Source organism: Gorilla gorilla, chromosome 21 (genome assembly GCF_029281585.2).
Source record: "Gorilla gorilla gorilla isolate KB3781 chromosome 21, NHGRI_mGorGor1-v2.1_pri, whole genome shotgun sequence".
Lineage (NCBI taxonomy): Eukaryota > Metazoa > Chordata > Mammalia > Primates > Hominidae > Gorilla > Gorilla gorilla.
In genome coordinates this window covers 43,947,586-43,965,937 of record NC_073245.2, presented here as the reverse complement: position 1 = coordinate 43,965,937, position 18,352 = coordinate 43,947,586, and the positions used below count along the sequence as shown (strand labels likewise).

Sequence of the window (18,352 nt, the reverse complement as noted above, 5' to 3'; positions counted from 1 at the left end):
GGAGGCTGAAGTGGGAGGATCGTTTGAGCCTGGGAGTTTGAGGCTGCAGTGAACTATGATTGTGCCACCATACTCCAGCCTGGGCAACAGAGGGAGACCCTATCTCAATTAAAAAAAAAAAAAAAAAAAAAAAAGAATGATTCGAAGACTTTTTAATGCAAATACTGATACCTCATATATCTATATCTATCCACACACGCATTTTTATATATTCATATAATGTCTGTGTGTGTTCATATGTTTTTCACATTTCTCATTTAAAAAGTAAAGTTTTTTGTTTTTTTTTTTTTTTGAGACAAAGTCTCTTCTGTCACCCAGGCTAGAGTGTAATCTTGGCTCACTGCAACCTCTGCCTCCCAGGTTCAAGTGATTCTCCTGCCTCAGCCTCCTGAGTAGCTGTGATTACAAGCACCCGCTAGCACACCCAGCTAATTTTTTGTATTTTTAGTAACGACAGGGTTTCACCATATTGGCCAGGCTGGTTTTGAACCCCTGACCTCAAGTGATCTGCCCACCTCGACCTTCCAAAGTGCTAGGATTACAGGCATGAGCCACCATGCCAGGCCAAAAGTAATGCTTTCTTATTTTAATATTTGGAAAATACACGCAGGGTAAGGGATTAAAAATCACCTATTGATTACAGTGTATACTCTTTATGTGATGGGCACATTAAAAGTCCAGACTTCACCAACTATATAATTCATCTACTATGTAACCCAAAACCACTTGTACCCCTAAAGCTATTGAAATTTTTAAAAGTTATATATATGAAAAAATACTGAAAATAATAAAGAATAAAGAAAAATAACTATAACGTAGCCTTTAGTGGCACTATCTCTACTATTAGCATTTTAGTATATTTCCTCTTGTCTTTTAAACATTGATTTTATTAATAGAGTAGATACAAATACATATATGCAATGTATGAAAGGTATAAAGAATAATGAGGCAAAAAAAGTCTCTGTACATATGTACAATTCAACAAGAAAACCATTTTCATTGTCTTTTCTTTTTAGTTTGTTTCTTTTTTTTTTTTTTTTTTTTGAGACGGAGTCTTGCACTGTCGCTCAGGCTGGAGTGCAATGGCGCGATCTTGGCTCACTGCAACCTCCACCTCCCAGGTTCAAGCGATTCTCCTGCCTCAGCTTCCGGAGTAGCTGAGATTACAGGCACCCGCCACCATGCCCAGCTAATTGTTTGTATTTTTAACAGAGATGGGGGTTTCACTATGTTGGCCAGGCTGGTCTCGAACTCCTGACTTTATGATCCATCTGCCTTGGCCTCCCAAAGTGCTGGGATTACAGGTGTAAGCCACCACACCCGGCCTTGTTCCTTTTTATTTAAATTGTTTACTACTATTCTGTTTCAGACAGAGATCATTATTTTTGAAGCTTCCAATTTCATCTTGTTCCCTAGGTTAATCCAATACCCTCTCCTATTAATCTCCAATAGCTATCATGACTTTTTTTTTTTTTTTTTGAAAGAGAGTCCCTCTCTGTTGCCCAAGCTGGAGGGCAGTGGCAGGATCTCAGCTCCCTGCAACCTCTGCCTCCTGGATGCAAGCAATTCTCACGCTTCAGCCTCCAGAGTATGTGGGACTACAGGTGCACACCACCACACCCAGCAAATTTTTAGTAGAAATGGCGTTTTGCCATGTTGGCCAGAGTGGTCTCAAACTCCTGGCCTCAAGTATCTGCCCACCTTGGCCTCCAGAAGTGCTGGGATTACAGGCATGAGCCACTGCGCCCAGCCTATCATGACTTTTGTGTTTGTTATTCTCTTACCACGTAGGTATATAAGGTATATATATATATATATATATGTTATCTACTATTGGAGAGCAAATTACCCCCCAAACTTAGCAGCTTAAAATCACAATAATGTATTATTTCATATAATTTCTGAGCATCAGGAATCCAGCTTAATGGAGTGGTTCTGGTTCAGGGTCTCTAATAAGGTTTTCATCACCTGAAGGCTTGACTGGGGCAAGAGGATCCTCACACGACTGTCGGCCTCTCCATAGGGCTGCTCCCAACATGGCAGCTGGCTTCCCCCAGAGTGAGAGAGAGACCACAAACACAAAGACGGAAGCCACAATCTTTTGGGGGTTTTTGTTTTGTTTTTTGTTTTTTGTTTTTTTTTTGAGATGGAGTCTCCCTCTGTCACCCAGGCTGGAGTGCAGTGGTGGGATCTCGGCTCACTGCAAGCTCCACCTCCTGAGTTCATGCCATTCTCCTGCCTCAGCCTCCTGAGTAGCTGGGACTACAGGCGCCCACCACCACGCCCAGCTAATTTTGTTTTTTTTATTTTTAGTAGAGATGGAGTTATACCATGTTAGCCAGGATGGTCTCAATCTCCTGACCTCATGATCCACCCGCCTCGGCCTCCCAAAGTGCTGAGATTACAGGCATGAGCCACCGCGCCCAGCTGAAGCCACAATCTTTCGTAACAAAGTCTTGAAAGTGACATACCCCCAGCTTGGGCAATATGGCGAAACACCGTCTCTACAAAAAAATACAAAAATTAGCTGGGTGTGGTGGCACATGCCTGTGGTCCCAGCTACTAGGGAGGCTGAGGTGGGAGGATTGCTTGGGCCTGGGAGGTCAAGGCTGCAGTGAGCTGTGATTGTGCCACTGCACTACAGCCTGGGCAACAGCGAGACCCTGTCAAGAAAAGAAAGAAAGAAAGAGAGAGAGAGAAGAAGGGAGGGAAAGAAACTTTCCATCGCTGCAATTTGTCGTTAGTCACACAGAACAACTGTGGTTCAGTGTGGGAGGGAAACACACAAAGGCATGAATATGAAGAGGCAGGGATATTTAGGTGCCATCTTGGAGGAAGCTAGATGCTACAAACTCTAAATTGTATATTGCCTATTTCTAAACTATGTGTAAGTAGAATCTTCCTACATTATTCTTTTGCCATTTTTTCCATTCAATATGTTTCTGAGATTCCCTTTTTTTTTTTTTTTTTTTTTTGAGAGGGTGTCTTACTCTGTCACCCAGGCTGGAGTACAGTGGTATGATCACAGCTCACTGTAGCCTTGACCTCCCAGGCTTAAGCAATTCTTTTGCCTCAGTCTACTCAGTTGCTAGGGACTACAGGTGTATGCCACCAGGCCTGGCTAATTGTTCTTTTTCTGTTTTTGTTTTTGTTTTATTTTGTAGAGAGGGGGTCTCACTATATTGCCTAGGCTGGTATTGAACTCCTGGGCTCAAGCATCTTTCCGCCTTGGACTCCCAAAGTGGTGGGATTATAGGTGTGAGCCACCATGGCTGGTCTGTTTCTGGGATTCTTCTTTTTTTTTGAGGCAGAGTCTCACTCTGTTGCCCAGGCTGGAGTGTAGTGGCATGCTCTCAACTCATTGCAAACTCTGTCTCCTGGGTTCAAGTGATTCTCCTGCCTCAGCCTCCTGAGTAGCTTGGATTACAGGCACCTGCCACCATGCCTAGCTAATTTTTGTATTTGTAGTAGAGACAGACTTTCACCATGTTGGCCAGGCTGGTCTTGAACCCCTGACCTCATGATCCACCCGCCTTGGCCTCCCAAAGTGTTGGTACTACAGACGTGAGCCACTGTGCCCGGCCAAAGTTAGCATGTTTTTAGATAGTGTTATATAATTAAAAATAATAGCCGGACGCAATGGCTCATGCCTGTAATCCCAGCACTTTGAGAGGCCGAGGCCAGCAGATCACAAAGTCAGGAGTTCGAGACCAGCCTGACCAACATGGTGAGGCAGGAGAATCACTTGAAGCCAGGAGGCACAGGTTGCAGTAAGCCGAGATTGTGCCACTGCACTCCAGCCTTGGCGATAGAACAAGACTCTGTATCAAAAAAAAAAAAAAAAAAAAAGAGGGAGGCTGAGGCCAGAGAATTGCTTGAACCCAGGAGGCAGAGGTTGCAGTGAGCCAAGATCATGCCACTGCACTCCAGCCTGGGCAACAGAGCAAGACTCCATCTCAAAAAAAAAAAAAAAAAAAGAAAAAGAAAAAAGAAAAAAAATACAAAGTTATGTGTAGACAACACAGAGAAGTATAAAAAAGAAAACTTATTTTCTTTAGATTTAAATGTAACTTATTTTCTTTAAATTAGATTCCAGTCAAAGATCATTTGAGAGCCATTTTCAAGACTTGCAAAATTCTTTTTCCAAAATACTGTATCCATCTTTCCAAAATATAAATTTCTTCATGTTCTTTCTGGTTTAAAAAAATCTTTGCTGGCTCCTCTGGTGCTATTTGATGTGCTGCTCGCATGGATACACATTTATATTCCATCCCCTCTCCACCACTCCCCTCAGCCATCCCAATTTATTTCCAGGACACCATGGGCTCTCACGCTGGGCTGCCAGGCCTTCGCTCAAGCAATATCTTCTGCTTAAAATGCTCCTACATCCTTTCTCACCCAAGCAAAATTCTATTCTTTTGAGGGCCAGTTCAGTAAAGCCCCTATCTGTGGACAGAGTTTATCTGCCCTCTGCTGGGCTCCCAAAGCACACTGAGGCTTCCATAATGATAGTTTTCACATTGAGATAATTGTGACACCATAGGTTCAAAAATGTAAATCAGACCGGGCGCGCTGGCTCACACCTGTAATCCCAGCACTTTGGGAGGCCAAGATGGGCGGATCACGAGGTCAGGAGTTCGAGACTAGCCTGACCAACTGGTGAAACCCCGTCTCTACTAAAAATACAAAAATTAGCCGGGCGTGGTGGCGGGCGCCTGTAATCCCAGCTACTCAGGAGGCTGAGGCAGGAGAATCGCTTGAACCCAGGAGGCGGAGGCTGCAGTGAGCCGAGATCGCACCACCGCACTCCAGCTTGGGCGACAGAGCAAGACTCCATCTCGAAAAACAACAACAAAAAAATGTAAATCAGAGCCAGGTGTGGTGGGTGGCTAATGCCTGTAATTCCAGGACTTTGGGAGGCCGACATAGACAGATCACTTGAGCCCAGGAGTTTGAGACCAGCCTGGGCAACATGGGGAAACTCCATTCTCTACAAAAAATACAAAAATTAGCTGGGTGTGGAGGTGCGAGCCTGTATTCACAACTACTGGGGAGGCTGAGGTGGGAGGATCACCTGGGATGGGGAGGTCGAGGCTGCTGTGAGCTGAGATCACACCATTGCACTGCAGGCTGGGTGACATACCCTGTCTCAAAAAAAAAAAAAAAAAAAAAAAAAGGCCGGGCACGGTGGCTCATGTCTGTAATCCCAGCACTTTTGGGAGGCTGAGGCAGGCGGATCGCCTGAGGTCAGCAGTTTGAGACCAGCCTGGCCAAAATAGTGAAACCCTGTCTCTACTAAAAATACAAAAATTAGCCGGGCGTGGTGGTGTGCACCTGTAGTCCCAGATACTAGGGAGGCTGAGGCAGGACAATCACTTGAACCTGGCGGGCAGAGTTTACAGTGAGCCAAGATAGCACCACTGCACTCCTGCCTGTGCAACAGAGCAAGACTCCATCTCGAACAAACAACAATAACAAAAAAAAAAAAAATGAGGAAAGAGTTCAACAGAAAGACCACCTGAAAAAGGGGTAAACAATATGAAGAGAATTCACCAATACAAGATCCACCACCCTCCAAAGAAAGACTAAAAAATATGACAAATTGCTCAACTTCATTCATAATAAAAAAAGAAATATGAAAGTGCCTTCGGTTTTTACCCATCTAATTGGCAAGGATAAAACATTTGATAACACACTGTGTGGTTCAGGGTGTAAGGAAATTGGCCGGGCGCGGTGGCTCACGCCTGTAAATGATTCTCCTGTAAGCGATTCTCCTGCCTCAGCCTCCCGAGTACCTGGGATTACAAGCATGCGCCACCACGCCCAGCTAATTTTTTGTATTTTTAGTAGAGACGGGGTTTCACCACATTGGCCACGCTGGTCTTGAACTCCTAACCTCAGGTGATCCGCCCGCCTCGGCCTCCCAAAGTGCTGGGATTACGGGCGTGAGCCACCGCGCCCGGCCTGTCCTATGGAGTTTACAATTAATAACTCTCTTAATCATCACAATAGCTCAACGAGAGAGGTTGGTACTATTACCCATTTTACAATTGAGGACATTGAAGCACAGAGCAGTTGAGAAACTTGCCTAACTAGCAGAGTTAGAATCCAGACAAAGTGCTTAACCACAAGGCGATGCTTCTTCTATATATAAACTGACGGACGGATGAAATAGGCTGATTGACTGATGAGTGACTGACTGACTGAATGAATGAATGAATGAATAAATGGAAATGTGATTATAAATGTTGATTTTTTGCGCCTCCCGATTCCCCAGATCTACCGCGAGGGGGCGATCTCTCCCCGGTCCTGATGCCAGTCACTCAAGGCGCGCACTCCCTTTGCGTCTCGGGCTCGCGCGCGTTGCCGCGGCACCGGAAGTGACTGAGCTTGCAAGTTCCCCTGTCTCTTCAGGGGAAACTGAGGCCGGCTTGTTCGGGAGAGACGGCGCGAGCAGTCAGCCAGGTAGGCCGGCAGCCAGGTAGGCCGGCCCGGGTCCGCGGCGCGGAACTCGGCCGCGAAGAGCTCTTGCGTCTGGAAGCTACCGGGCCGATGAAGGGGGATGTGGCCCCCTACGGCTCGCGGGGCTCGCAGGTGAGAGCGCCGCCTCCCCTGTGCGTGACAGCCGTTGCGCCCAATAGGAGCCTTCGCCGTCCCGCTTCCGTGCCGGCTGGGCTCGCTGATTGGCTGCGCTGGGGCGGAGCGCCGGGGGCGAGGCCCCTCCTCTCAGAAAGGTCTAGGGGGCGCTCTCGGGGGAGGGCGGTTGCCTAGCAACGGGGCGGTGGCTCGGCGGGTACCCGGCCTAGTGAGCGCGAGAAGGCGCTAGGCCGCAGCCGGCCCACCCTGGGCTCCGGAGAGGTGCAGCCCCGGGCCCCGGAGCCCTCCCGGGGGCGCCAGAAAGCCACTTTGGGCCTGTCCCCAGGAAAACGTGGTCTCAGCTGTGGGGCCGTCGAGCAGGCCTCGACCCCTCTTCCTGACCTGAGGAGAGGCCCAGCGCCTCACCCTCACCCAGTCTTTGTGCAGGGCGCCGGCGGCCATTGTGTCCGGGCGGGGAATGGAGGACCCGGCAATCCCCAACTGCCACGTTCTGGGCCTTTGGGGAATTCAGAGCAAACCAGCGGCATTTGTTGGGGGTCTCCGGCCTTCAACCTCCCAGACAGGCCTGGGGGTGGCCTTCCCAAAGTCAGATTGCAGATCTGAGGCAGTTTCCCCCTCCCTGCGTCCCTCACCGAAACCTTGAACCCCATTGAGAAGTCCCTTTAGGGTTTCGGACGCCTCCACCTCACCCTGGGCTGGTGCTTAAATAGAAAAAAAAAAACAAAAACCAACTAAATCCATACCAGCCACCTCCGGGAGAGTACTCCTGGCTCCCAGTAGGAGGCGGAGAGCCAAGGGGCGTGCAAGAGAGAGGGGGCTGGGCTCCCGGGTGGCAGGAGGCCGCGGCTGCGGAGCGGCCGCCCTCGATCCGGGCGATGGAGGAGGAAGCAAGCGAGGGGGCTGGTTCCTGAGCTTCGCAATTCCTGTGTCGCCTTCTGGGCTCCCAGCCTGCCGGGTCGCATGATCCCTCCGGTCGGAGCTGGTTTTTTTGCCAGCCGCCGCGAGGCCGGCTGAGTTACCGGCATCCCCGCAGCCACCTCCTCTCCCGACCTGTGATACAAAAGATCTTCCGGGGGCTGCACCTGCCTGCCTTTGCCTAAGGCGGATTTGAATGTAGGTGGTGCGGGGGAGCGGGAGTGGGGCGGGGGGGACTGCCCAGGGAGTGACTTTCCGAGGAAGGCATTTCGGAGAAGACGGGGGTAGAAAAGGCTGGTGGGAGATTCAGAGTCCACTGGTGCTTTCGATTTGACTTAATTGAAGTATCTTGGAACCTAGACCCAGACCTTCGTAAGACCCACAAAGAAACCAGTTCTGGTACCTGGAGGGGGAATGGAATTTTTAGGGTAAATGGCATGCATATTAATTATTTTTTTTTCCTGAAGCTCTTTCTCTCCCTTCAGAATCTTATCTTGGCTTTGGATCTTAGAAGAGAATCACTAACCAGAGACGAGACTCAGTGAGTGAGCAGGTGTTTTGGACAATGGACTGGTTGAGCCCATCCCTATTATAAAAATGTCTCAGAGCAACCGGGAGCTGGTGGTTGACTTTCTCTCCTATAAGCTTTCCCAGAAAGGATACAGCTGGAGTCAGTTTAGTGATGTGGAAGAGAACAGGACTGAGGCCCCAGAAGGGACTGAATCGGAGATGGAGACCCCCAGTGCCATCAATGGCAACCCATCCTGGCACCTGGCGGACAGCCCCGCGGTGAATGGAGCCACTGGCCACAGCAGCAGTTTGGATGCCCGGGAGGTGATCCCCATGGCAGCAGTAAAGCAAGCGCTGAGGGAGGCAGGCGACGAGTTTGAACTGCGGTACCGGCGGGCATTCAGTGACCTGACATCCCAGCTCCACATCACCCCAGGGACAGCATATCAGAGCTTTGAACAGGTAGTGAATGAACTCTTCCGGGATGGGGTAAACTGGGGTCGCATTGTGGCCTTTTTCTCCTTCGGCGGGGCACTGTGCGTGGAAAGCGTAGACAAGGAGATGCAGGTATTGGTGAGTCGGATCGCAGCTTGGATGGCCACTTACCTGAATGACCACCTAGAGCCTTGGATCCAGGAGAACGGCGGCTGGGTAAGAACCAAGCCCCTTGTGTGTCCCTTTTCTTTGGCCTCTGGTCAGAGATCCCCAACAGCCCTTCTTCTGTATCTCTTTCTGTTGTGTTGGGTGATTGTTGGAGACGTTGATAGTTGAGGAAACCTGACTGGCCTCATTTCACCACAAGAGGTTAACTCCTTGGAAATACAAATGACCCTGTGCTTCAGAGATCAGGCATCTTTCACCCTGGTCACCCCCATGACTCCACTATTCCATACTTGTGTTCCAGTTTCTCAGCAAAGAAAACTAGCCTATGTGTTCATTAAGTCCCAAACCTGTGAGGGTAGGAAGTTAGTTCGGTGTTTCCCTTACCTTATACAATGGTTCACACACAAAGGGGTGATGAGTGTAATGCCTGGAGAAGATGATGAGCATCAATGACCCACAGACCTCTCCATCTGTTCCCCCCAAGGGGTCTCAGTCCTATCCTGGGCTTCTCTCCCCCAAATCAAGTTCCCTTTATTTCAAAGTTTGCGTGTATGGCACTCTCCTCTCAGACTAGGGCATAGCCATAGGCAGGAGTTCCCACTAGGTTGAATGGCTGAGAATTGTCAGATTTTGGGGCAGTGTAGGCTGTGCAGATTGTGTTTGCACTGCGCCCCCTAAGTTCATTTCCCCCAAAGTGAGCGACTTTCTGCATGGTTGCCTTGTTTGTGGAGCACTTGCTGTGTCACACATTAAGCCAGGGGACTTTGCACCTCATTGCCTGGGGTCGGTTAGGGAGCTCCAGCTGCTCTGCCTGTTACTTTCCGGCCAGAGCCCAGGGGCCTCTTCAAGCACTGTTTGCTGGCAAAGCAAGAACCTAGTCTTTGGGGCTCTGTGGGACATTGAGATTTAGTAACAGACTTCACATGCAGGTATAAGTTCCAGTTCTGTCATGTAACTAGCTGTGTGACCTTGGACAGGCTGGGTTACTTTCTTGAGGCTTAGTTTCTTTCACTAAAAAATGTGGCAAGCTCTCCTTGCCTTACAGAGTATTGTAAATCTTGGCGATAGTGTGAGCACAGTGACTGACACCAGCAAATTCCCTTTCCAGGGAGGGAGAGTTCTCCTGCCCGTCACTGAGCCAGGATGAGATGGTGGTGAAAGCTTCTTTACCAGTGGTCACTGTAGGCAAGTTTTGCTCTTCAGTGAATTCAGTCCTGTTTTCTTGCTTATCTCCCTACCTAGCGGAGGTGCAGGGTTTATGAGAGATGTTCTATCCCCTCAGAGTATGCAGAAAAGCAACAAGCTGTGGAAAATAAGTCATCCATTGAAGGAGCTGAGGTGGAAGGGGACATGCACCATGGACTCAGGAATGTCAAGAATGCAACTGTCTATAGGCTGGGCCTAGGGTGTGGCAGGCACTTCACTTTACCGCTGAGCAAGAGACCTCCTGAGTTTGCCCTGGAACCCCACCCCCTCTCTCATTTTGCATTTCTTTGCAATTTCAACTCGTCTGTGCCAGCTCTTGTAAAAGGCAAGGGGGTCAAGTCAATAGAGGTCAGATAACTGGGGTGGGGTCAGGGGAGGTAAAGGTGGTGGGTTCTCTTGAGCTAGCTGACTAGACTCGAAAGCCATTCTGTAAATGAACTCTCTGGGGGGATAAATGATTAAATAGTTCCTGTTGGTTTGTGCAGTGACCTCTCCTGTTCCCTCCTGCTTTGATTCTCTTTTGGGGCAAATATTTGTTCAGCTGATTACAGGAGGGACAGGATTCCAGTACTGCAGACACACCCTCTGAGGCATCTCCAAGTAGGGATTGAGGCTGCTTGCCCACTTTGCCTGACTATTGTCTTTGGCCAGTGGTCCTAATACCAGGTGGGTTGTTGCCAGCTATAAACAAAAGGCAGTCTGGGAGAGGTGCCTGGTCTGCTAGCCAGCCTCTGCAGAAGACTACCCCTACCAGAGAATTGCCAGCTGCCCAGTGGTGCATATGAAAGAGGTCTTAGACACAGCAACTCTGGGTAAGTTTATTAGATCTCCATGGGGTTGAAATTCCATCTTCCATCTCTTTGCTTAAGAATCATCAGAGCCCGTTGGACAACATACCACATGTCACTTCCTCTTGGTGAACAGAGGGGATGTGTGTGGAAGAGCCAGTTATATCAGAACCATTTCTGAGCACGCATTCTCTCCCTAAGGCCAGGGAGTAAAGAACATTTGACTCAGGATCCTTTGAGCCTGGGTAGAAGGTACCCGCCCCCTTCCTCTCAGGTATTATCCTGTTCCAAGCTGCACCGACTGGCTACTGTGGTGGCATCGCGTAATTATCCTGGAGACTGCGGCTGGGAGATCCTTAAGGGTAGGAGTTATGGGCTATTCTACTCAGGGCTATGTTCTAAATTTAGCATCCCTACAGGAAAGGGGAAGGAAATTAGTCTTTATTGAGTACCTGTTAAGTACTAGGCACAGTGTTAGGTCCTCTACTTATGCAACCAATGTTTCTTGAGCATCTACTGTGAAGCTAGCAGTGTACTAGGTGCTGGCCATAAGCCACACATGGTACCTTCCTTCATGGAAACGGCATGCTGTTTCATATATTCTACAGTAACCTTCCAAGGAAGGTGAGTTTATTCCCAGTTTACACATGAAGGTCTTTGTGCCTAAGTGACTGACCCCAGGTATCCCTCAGCCAGTTAAGTGTCTGAATGAGAATTTACACCAAGGTTGGCATAATTCTAAAGCCAACATTTTTCATCCTATCAAGTTGTCCAGGGAGTAATAAAGTGACCTAGACATGCTGGCCCAGAAAGCCAGAGATGCTGTTGGGCCAAGCAAACCATGCCTGTGAAGGTGCTCACTCTGGACTGATAACTGGCTTTGTTCAGGTAGCTATGGGAAGGATAGTTGGCAGTAGCAGGTTCCCAGAGGCGTGTTGGTAGCCTCAGATTCTGGCACTGGTAAAACTCAAGACGTGGCAGGTTTCAAGTGGGCATCAGGGTTTTGCCCAGAGTGAGCTGCTTATTAATTTTTTCTTTTTTTTTTTTTTTTTGAGACGGAGTCTCGCTCTTGTTGCCTAGGCTGGAGTGCAGTGGCGCGATCTCAGCTCACTGCAGCCTCTGCCTCCCGGGTTCAAGTGATTCTCCTGCCTCAGCCTCCCGAGTAGCTGGGATTACAGGCATGCGCCACCACACCTGGCTAATTTTGTATTTTTAGTAGAGACGGGGTTTCTCCATGTTGGTCAAGCTGGTCTCAAACTCCCAACCTCAGGTGATCCGCCTGCCTCAGCCTCCCAAAGTGCTGGGATTACAGGCATGAACCACCGTGCCTGGCCCCGGCCAATTTTTTCATTGTTAAAACCCTCTCAGGCCCTGCCAATAGATGACAGCGGTGTGCGTGTGGGGAGAAGGTGGCCTGCCCCAGGTATCTCTACTTAGTGGTGGAGTGATGCTTCAAGGACTGAAAGTGTAGACCCTTAGCCAGATTACTGCCTGCCTGGAGTCACCTGATGAAATGCTGAACCTGTTCGGCTGTCTTGTCCATCTGTCTCTCCCTCCTGTAAAATGGAATAATGATAGCCAGCTGCCATAGCTTGACTCGAGTAAAGGATCTAGCACAAAAGCCCTTCTCCTGCCATAATTGTAGGGTGGAAACCCTTTAATGAATGGGCAGCTTCCCTCAGAGAACTGACTCTTCCCCCTAGAGTTTCTCCTTAAGAAACAAAGTCCCTGTGATACTTACCTGGAATGTTGTATACATGACCTTCCCCGAAGGGACACAAGTGTTTCTGGTGCTTTCCAATGGGAATGTGGGAAGGGACCCAGGTGGGCCTTGCCACTTTGGGATTGCTGTCCCTGAAGAAATCCTTTAGCCTGATAGAAACATAATTGTTGGGAGCAATGAACAGTGTGTTGGGGGAGAAAACATAACTTGGCCTTTCTTAAGCTGTATGGCTCAGTGGTCTGAGTTTCTGTAGATCTCTTATTGCCTAATCTGGCTTCTTCAGATGGATGTATGCTTAGTTGAAGCACCTCAGCTCCCTTTGCAGATAGTGGCAGTTCTGTGGTTTTCTTGGGGAAACCCCATTAGAAACCCCAAATGTGGAAATTTTTAGTAATCTCATTCGGGTCCCAAAATTAAGTAGAAGTGTCTCAGGGGCTCCCCCTTGAAACACCTACTTCTTCTGAGTGTACATTTGAGGTTGCTCTTAAAATTCTGTTACCATCACAGGGTTTTCCAGACTTCCTAGGAATAATTTCCCCAGTAGCCCCACAGAGCCCTTTAGCTTCTGTCAAAAATTACCCGGGTATTTTTTCAGGGGGCTCCAATGGAACCTGGAGGGTTTTCTTGACTTTTGTATGGGTGTCCCCAGATTTGTTTGGGCTGCATGAAGCAGCAGTTGTTATCTCTGCCCCTTCCCCCAGCAGATATCTGTCCTGAGGCCAGTGGGCTTGAGCGTCCTCCTCTGTGTCAGTCTCCCTGGTTTTGCCAGTGCCCTCAGCCTTCCATCATGGGGCTTTCTTTAAGCAACTGTGGTTTTGCCTGAGTTTAATGTGGCTAGACATAGGGGTAATTCCCAGTGTACTGCTTTTCTACGGAAGTATAATCTCCTACTGCCTTAATTAAGCAGAGGCCCTGTCCCCACCCAACCTCCAACCTAATTCCACAGAGTCCTCCCTAAGGAGTCCCTCTTTTTTCTTTGAAGGAGTCACTCTACTCCTGGATCCTCTTCTCTTCTGCCCCTCTATCCGACAGTCTGTCTTCCTTGTTCCCAGTTGGCAGACCTGAGTCAGGCAATCCCACTGGGTCTTTTTGTTTAGCCTGGGGAAGAGAAGACCCAGGAGAATATCACCAGCTTCAGATATCTGGAGGAAGAGGGACTGGGTCTTTTTTTATTGGTATGGTACCTGGCAAAACTTGGATAAATGAAAAGAAGTTAACAGTTGGTAGAGCTTAAATTATGTGCAGAGAAGACATTTCTAACAGATTTACTCTGTCCTAGATTTAGGAGCTCCTCAGGGTGGAGGCCACATCTTGTCCATGCTTGTTTCCTCAGCACTGAGCAGAGGCCTTGGGCATAGCAGATACCTAATGAAAGAGAAACCCACTAAATTTCTGAAGAAACAGACCCTTGTCAAGCCAGAATAACAATAATGGGAGTGGCTATTTACCTAATAATTCATTCATTGAGTCAAACAATGTTTATTGAGCTCCTACTGTGTACCAGGCAGTCTTAGATACTGGGAGTATGGCAGTAAACAAAAGTAAGCAAAACTAAGTTTCTGTCCTCATGGAGCTCACATTCCAATGAGGAGTGACAGGCAATAAATATATAATTACATGTTTATATCAGATGATTGTACATGCTATGAAGAAAATAAAGCAGGTTGGGGCATAGGGCATGTCTAGCAAGGGAGGGTGGGGCTGCAGTTTTAAAAGAGTGATCAAAGAAGGTGTAAGGGAGAAAAAAATGGCTTTCCTCTACCCTTCTAGGTCCTTTGGCTGGGCTGAGAATTAAATTGACATAGACAGATTAACTGGAGGAAAAATAATTAACTACATAGTTGTACACAGGAATCCTACAAAATATGAGGCTCAAAGAAGGGTCAGATAATTGAAGCTTATATAGCATCCTGAGCTACAGAAAAGAATATGGGGCTTGGGACTTCTGTTAGGGGCTTGAGTGGCAGCAACCCAAGTTATGGCAGGATGAGGGAAAGAATTGGTGGTGGCGTGTGTCTGTGGTCCCAGCTACTGTTGAGGGGGTGTACTGAGGTGGGAGGATCACTTGAGCCTGGGAGGTGGAGGTTGCAGTGAGCCGAGATCACGCCACTGCACTCCAACCTGGGTGACAGAGCAAGACCCTGTCTCAAAAAATAAAAATAAAAAGTCTCTCTGGTAATAAAATTTGTCTGGAGCAGCCCTCTTCCTAATACAGATACCTTTACTAGTGTAGATTTCCTTTTTAGATGTGAATTTCTTTTACAAAAGGACAGCTTTTCAGAGCTACTCTTATGTCTGCAGTTTCTCAGAATAACCAGTTCAAAATATGCCAAAGAAGTATATTTTTGGGGTGGCATATTCTGTTTTCCTACAGTCATATTTTGGGATGGTATGTCCTGAGTCCCAACAAAAGTATTACCTAAATTTATTTGAGCCAAGCGCTAAATGAGGTAAGGCGGTGGATGATGTAGGTACCCTACAGCAAAGGGTGTTTAAAGCAGAGGGAATGGACTCAGGAGGGAGCATGCTTGACATTTTCAAGGATGAGCAAGAAGGTCAATGTGGCTGGAGAAGAAACAGCAAAGGGGAAAAGGGTAGAAGGTGGGGAGGGAATGGTTGAGGAGGAGGATGGAGAAGTAGGTGGGGGCCAGATCGCATACAGCATTACAGACCATGATGAGGATTTGGCTTTGGTGGAATGGCCTGTATTCCTTTTTTTTTTTTTTTTGAGACAGAGTCTTTCTCTGTCTCCCAGACTGGAGTGCGGTGGCACGATCTCTGCTCACTGCAAGCTGCGCCTCCTGGGTTCACGCCATTCTCCTGCCTCAGCCTCCCAAGTAGCTGGGACTGCAGGCGCCTGCCACCACACCCGGCTAATTTTTTGTATTTTTAGTAGACGGGGTTTCACCGTGTTAGTCAGGATGGTCTCGATCTCCTGACCTCGTGATCTGCCCGCCTCAGCCTCCTAAAGTGCTGGAATTACAGGCGTGAGCCACCGTGCCAGGCCTGGTCTGTATTCTTAAGGGTGGCAACAGGGAGCCCAGTGAAGAGGTTGGTGCAATTGCCAGGTGAAAAAGAATAGTGGCTTGGACCTAGAGGTGGAGGTGTAGTGAGAGGGGGACTGGAGAATAAGACCAGGCTTGCACATGGTATATTGATGGGTCCAGCCATCCTGGAAACCATATTTTTCAACTACTTGGAGGTCCTAGAATCAAAGTTAAGTAAGATAGATGTTCTTTGGGAATAGTTCTCTCCAAATGTGATATCCTGATGAATGGTCCTCTTCCACTCCAACAGTATTTCTGTCTGAGTAAATGAAATTTGTCTGAGTTCAGTTCCCAACTCATCCATGTCTACCTATGCAAGCTCCTTTTACCTCTCTGAATCTTGGGACAAATAATAATACCTGCCTCACAGGGGGCGATGGTAAAGACACAGTGAGGTATACCTGAGATGCATAAAGCCTGGAGCCATGTTGGTATCATTATTCTTATTATCTTTCCACAGAACGCATGTCAGAGACCCATTCACGGAATCTTGAGCATCCACTCTCCTTTTTCTAAATACCATAGTGACCCATCAGCACATCTCAGAGCAGGCCCTTGCAGCATTTCTGTTGTGGTAGGAGCTCCACAGTGTTTGTGTGCAATGGTGGTGTAAGCACTGGTCTTGGAGTTGGAATCCCAGTTCTACTCTCAGTCTCACCTTGGCCAAGTCACTTCACCCCCAGTCCCCAGTTTCCCTTTATGCAAGATGGAGGGTTTGGTAGGCAATAAAGGAATGCTGGTTCTCTCTATCCTTAGGCCTTGTGGCAGATTCCACCATTACAGCATATTTCACATTAGTTATATTTTAAAATGGCTCTCTCCTGTTGACAGATATGTCAGCACCTTAACTAAACCCAGTGTCAAGGCAGGCTAGTTTATCACTGAGCCCACAATAGTGGTACCCTATATTTATGTAACACCTTACAGCTTCCAAAGCACTTTCAGATGCACCTTGCCTTTTTGATCCTTATAACCACCCAGAGAGGTGAGCAGGAAGGATGACATCTCCGTTTCAAAGGAGAGAAATCAGGTGAGAAAGATGAATTGACTTGCCCAAGGTTACATCAGGAGGAAGAGGCAGTTTTTGGACTTTCAAATTGGAACTTGACTACTAGCTTGCTGTGTGACCTTGGGCAAGTCTTTTAACTTGTAAATGGCTATAATAATGCCACCTTTTTCCGAAGATTGGGTGAATTAATTCATTCTTTTAAGGCTTTCATATCATCCTAGGGCTCTTCACTCACATCATCTGGCTTCTCTTTTTTTTACATATTGATTTTTGAAATTGTGTTTTTGTATAAAGAAACTGCCTTTGGGACCGTCTGCTATTTGGTTTCATCCCTGATGAGACTCTCGGGCCAAGCTTGAGCCTTACAGCGAACTCTGAGCCACACAGCTTTTTGGGCAGCCTCCAGTGCTCCCCTCGGAACTGGAGGTTTTTCTCCAGCTCTTCAGGAAATGCCATTGCGATGACTTCCATGGACTGCTTCCTGTCCCAGCCCTGCCGGCAAGAGTGTGGAAACTGGAAAGCAATGTCCCTAGAGGTCCGCCCCCCAAACTACTTTTTTTGGATGTGTCCCTGCCTTTCCTCTTGTCCATTACTTTCTTTGCTCCCTACCCTTTCCTCCTTCACCTGGCTTCTCCCTCCAGCTGTGATCATCCCTTCAAGATTTAGAAAATGCCTTTCTACTTGGTTCTGCCAGGCCATTATCCCTACCCTAGGCTAGGCTGTGAGGGAGGTCAGTTAGAATTCCTGGGTTCTCTCCTTGGCTCCATCACGCATTAGCAGTTTCAGTCCTGGACTTCCCCTGGAGTCCAGGGGAAGCATTAAACCTGTTGCTTGCGGTGCCCTGTGTCATCCATTAACCCTGAGTTCCCCTAGGAGTTTCCACCCCACCCCTGCATAGGATGGGATTCTTAAGAGATAACTTGAGGTTTGGCACATATAAATCCTGCCTCTTGAAAATTGATGATAAAGGGTGGAGTGAAACAGAGCCTGCCTTCCCCTCCCCCAGTCACCTTTGAGGAGGAAGCTAGAAGGTTGAAAACCTTGTTGGACAATCATCTGAGGAATGGGAGCTGGCCTGGGAGGGGATTGGAACGCACTCAACTATGCCTCAGATCCTTTGTTCCTCTCTTGAAAGGGAAACATTCTCCTCCCTCCTCCCTGGCCACACACACATACACACGTGCCTTTGTTCCCCCGAGTCAGGCAGGGATAGGAACATAGTGTCCCTTCCAAGGAGCCTGACTCGCTTCCCTAGAGACTGGCCTCCTGGTCAGTGGGACTGGGATATTTGCTCAGGAGCCCCCAGCCTCGTGTCCTTTCCATAGAGTCTTCGAGGCTAAAAACTTGCCTACAAACAGCTGCTGAGACTTCTCTGTAATTATTTCATGGGACACCCATGTCCCAGGATAAACAGTCCCTCCCTCTTACTCCAGTTGGTGATTAATATTATTGTTAACATTACTATTAATAGTATCTAACACTTATTGAGTGCTTACTCTATGCCAGCCATTGTTCAAAGTGCTTTACATGTATTAATAGATTTCATTCTCACAGCAGCACTCTGAAGTAGGTTCTTTTATCCCTGTTTCACACATGAGGAAACTGAGGTACAGAGAGGTTAAGCAATTTATGCAAAGTAGCACAGTTAGTAAGAGGCAAAGCCTGGGAGGGTAGCTTCCAACCTCCCCCTTTTAAACACTCCGCTGTGTTCCCTCGTCCAGTGCGCTATTGTCTAGGTGACTGCTGGCATTAATCCAGTGCTCACTATGTGACAGCCTTTAGTGACACTGTCTCTGTTACTATCCCAACAACCTTATCATTATAGGCACTGAGATTTGGGAGGGCTTATAGTTAGCCATAGGCAGAGTCAGCATTTGAAACCAGGTCTCTCTTACTCTGAAGCCTGTCCTTTTTATCTCCAGTCCTTAAAAATCTTGCAAAGTAGGTGTTGTTA

The 18,352-nt window shown here is 47.9% G+C and overlaps 1 protein-coding gene across 15 annotated transcripts in view; it reads left to right on the top strand.

Annotated features, from left to right (window-relative positions):
• The first annotated feature begins 6,321 nt into the window (after window positions 1-6,321).
• The window catches only part of BCL2L1 (BCL2 like 1), a 60,072-nt gene continuing 48,041 nt past the window's right edge, over window positions 6,322-18,352 (top strand). The window contains exons 1-2 of one of the 15 annotated variants that reach the window (XM_004061954.4): window positions 6,322-6,594; window positions 7,998-8,673. In XM_004061954.4, the coding sequence (XP_004062002.1) occupies window positions 8,110-8,673 (564 nt within the window). In that variant the 5' untranslated portion in view covers window positions 6,322-6,594; window positions 7,998-8,109. Of the gene's footprint in view, window positions 6,595-6,690; window positions 7,711-7,746; window positions 7,912-7,979; window positions 8,674-18,352 lie in introns of those variants that run through there. The other 14 variants (XM_063702202.1, XM_004061953.5, XM_019017331.4 and 11 more) reach the window with 14 other exon arrangements.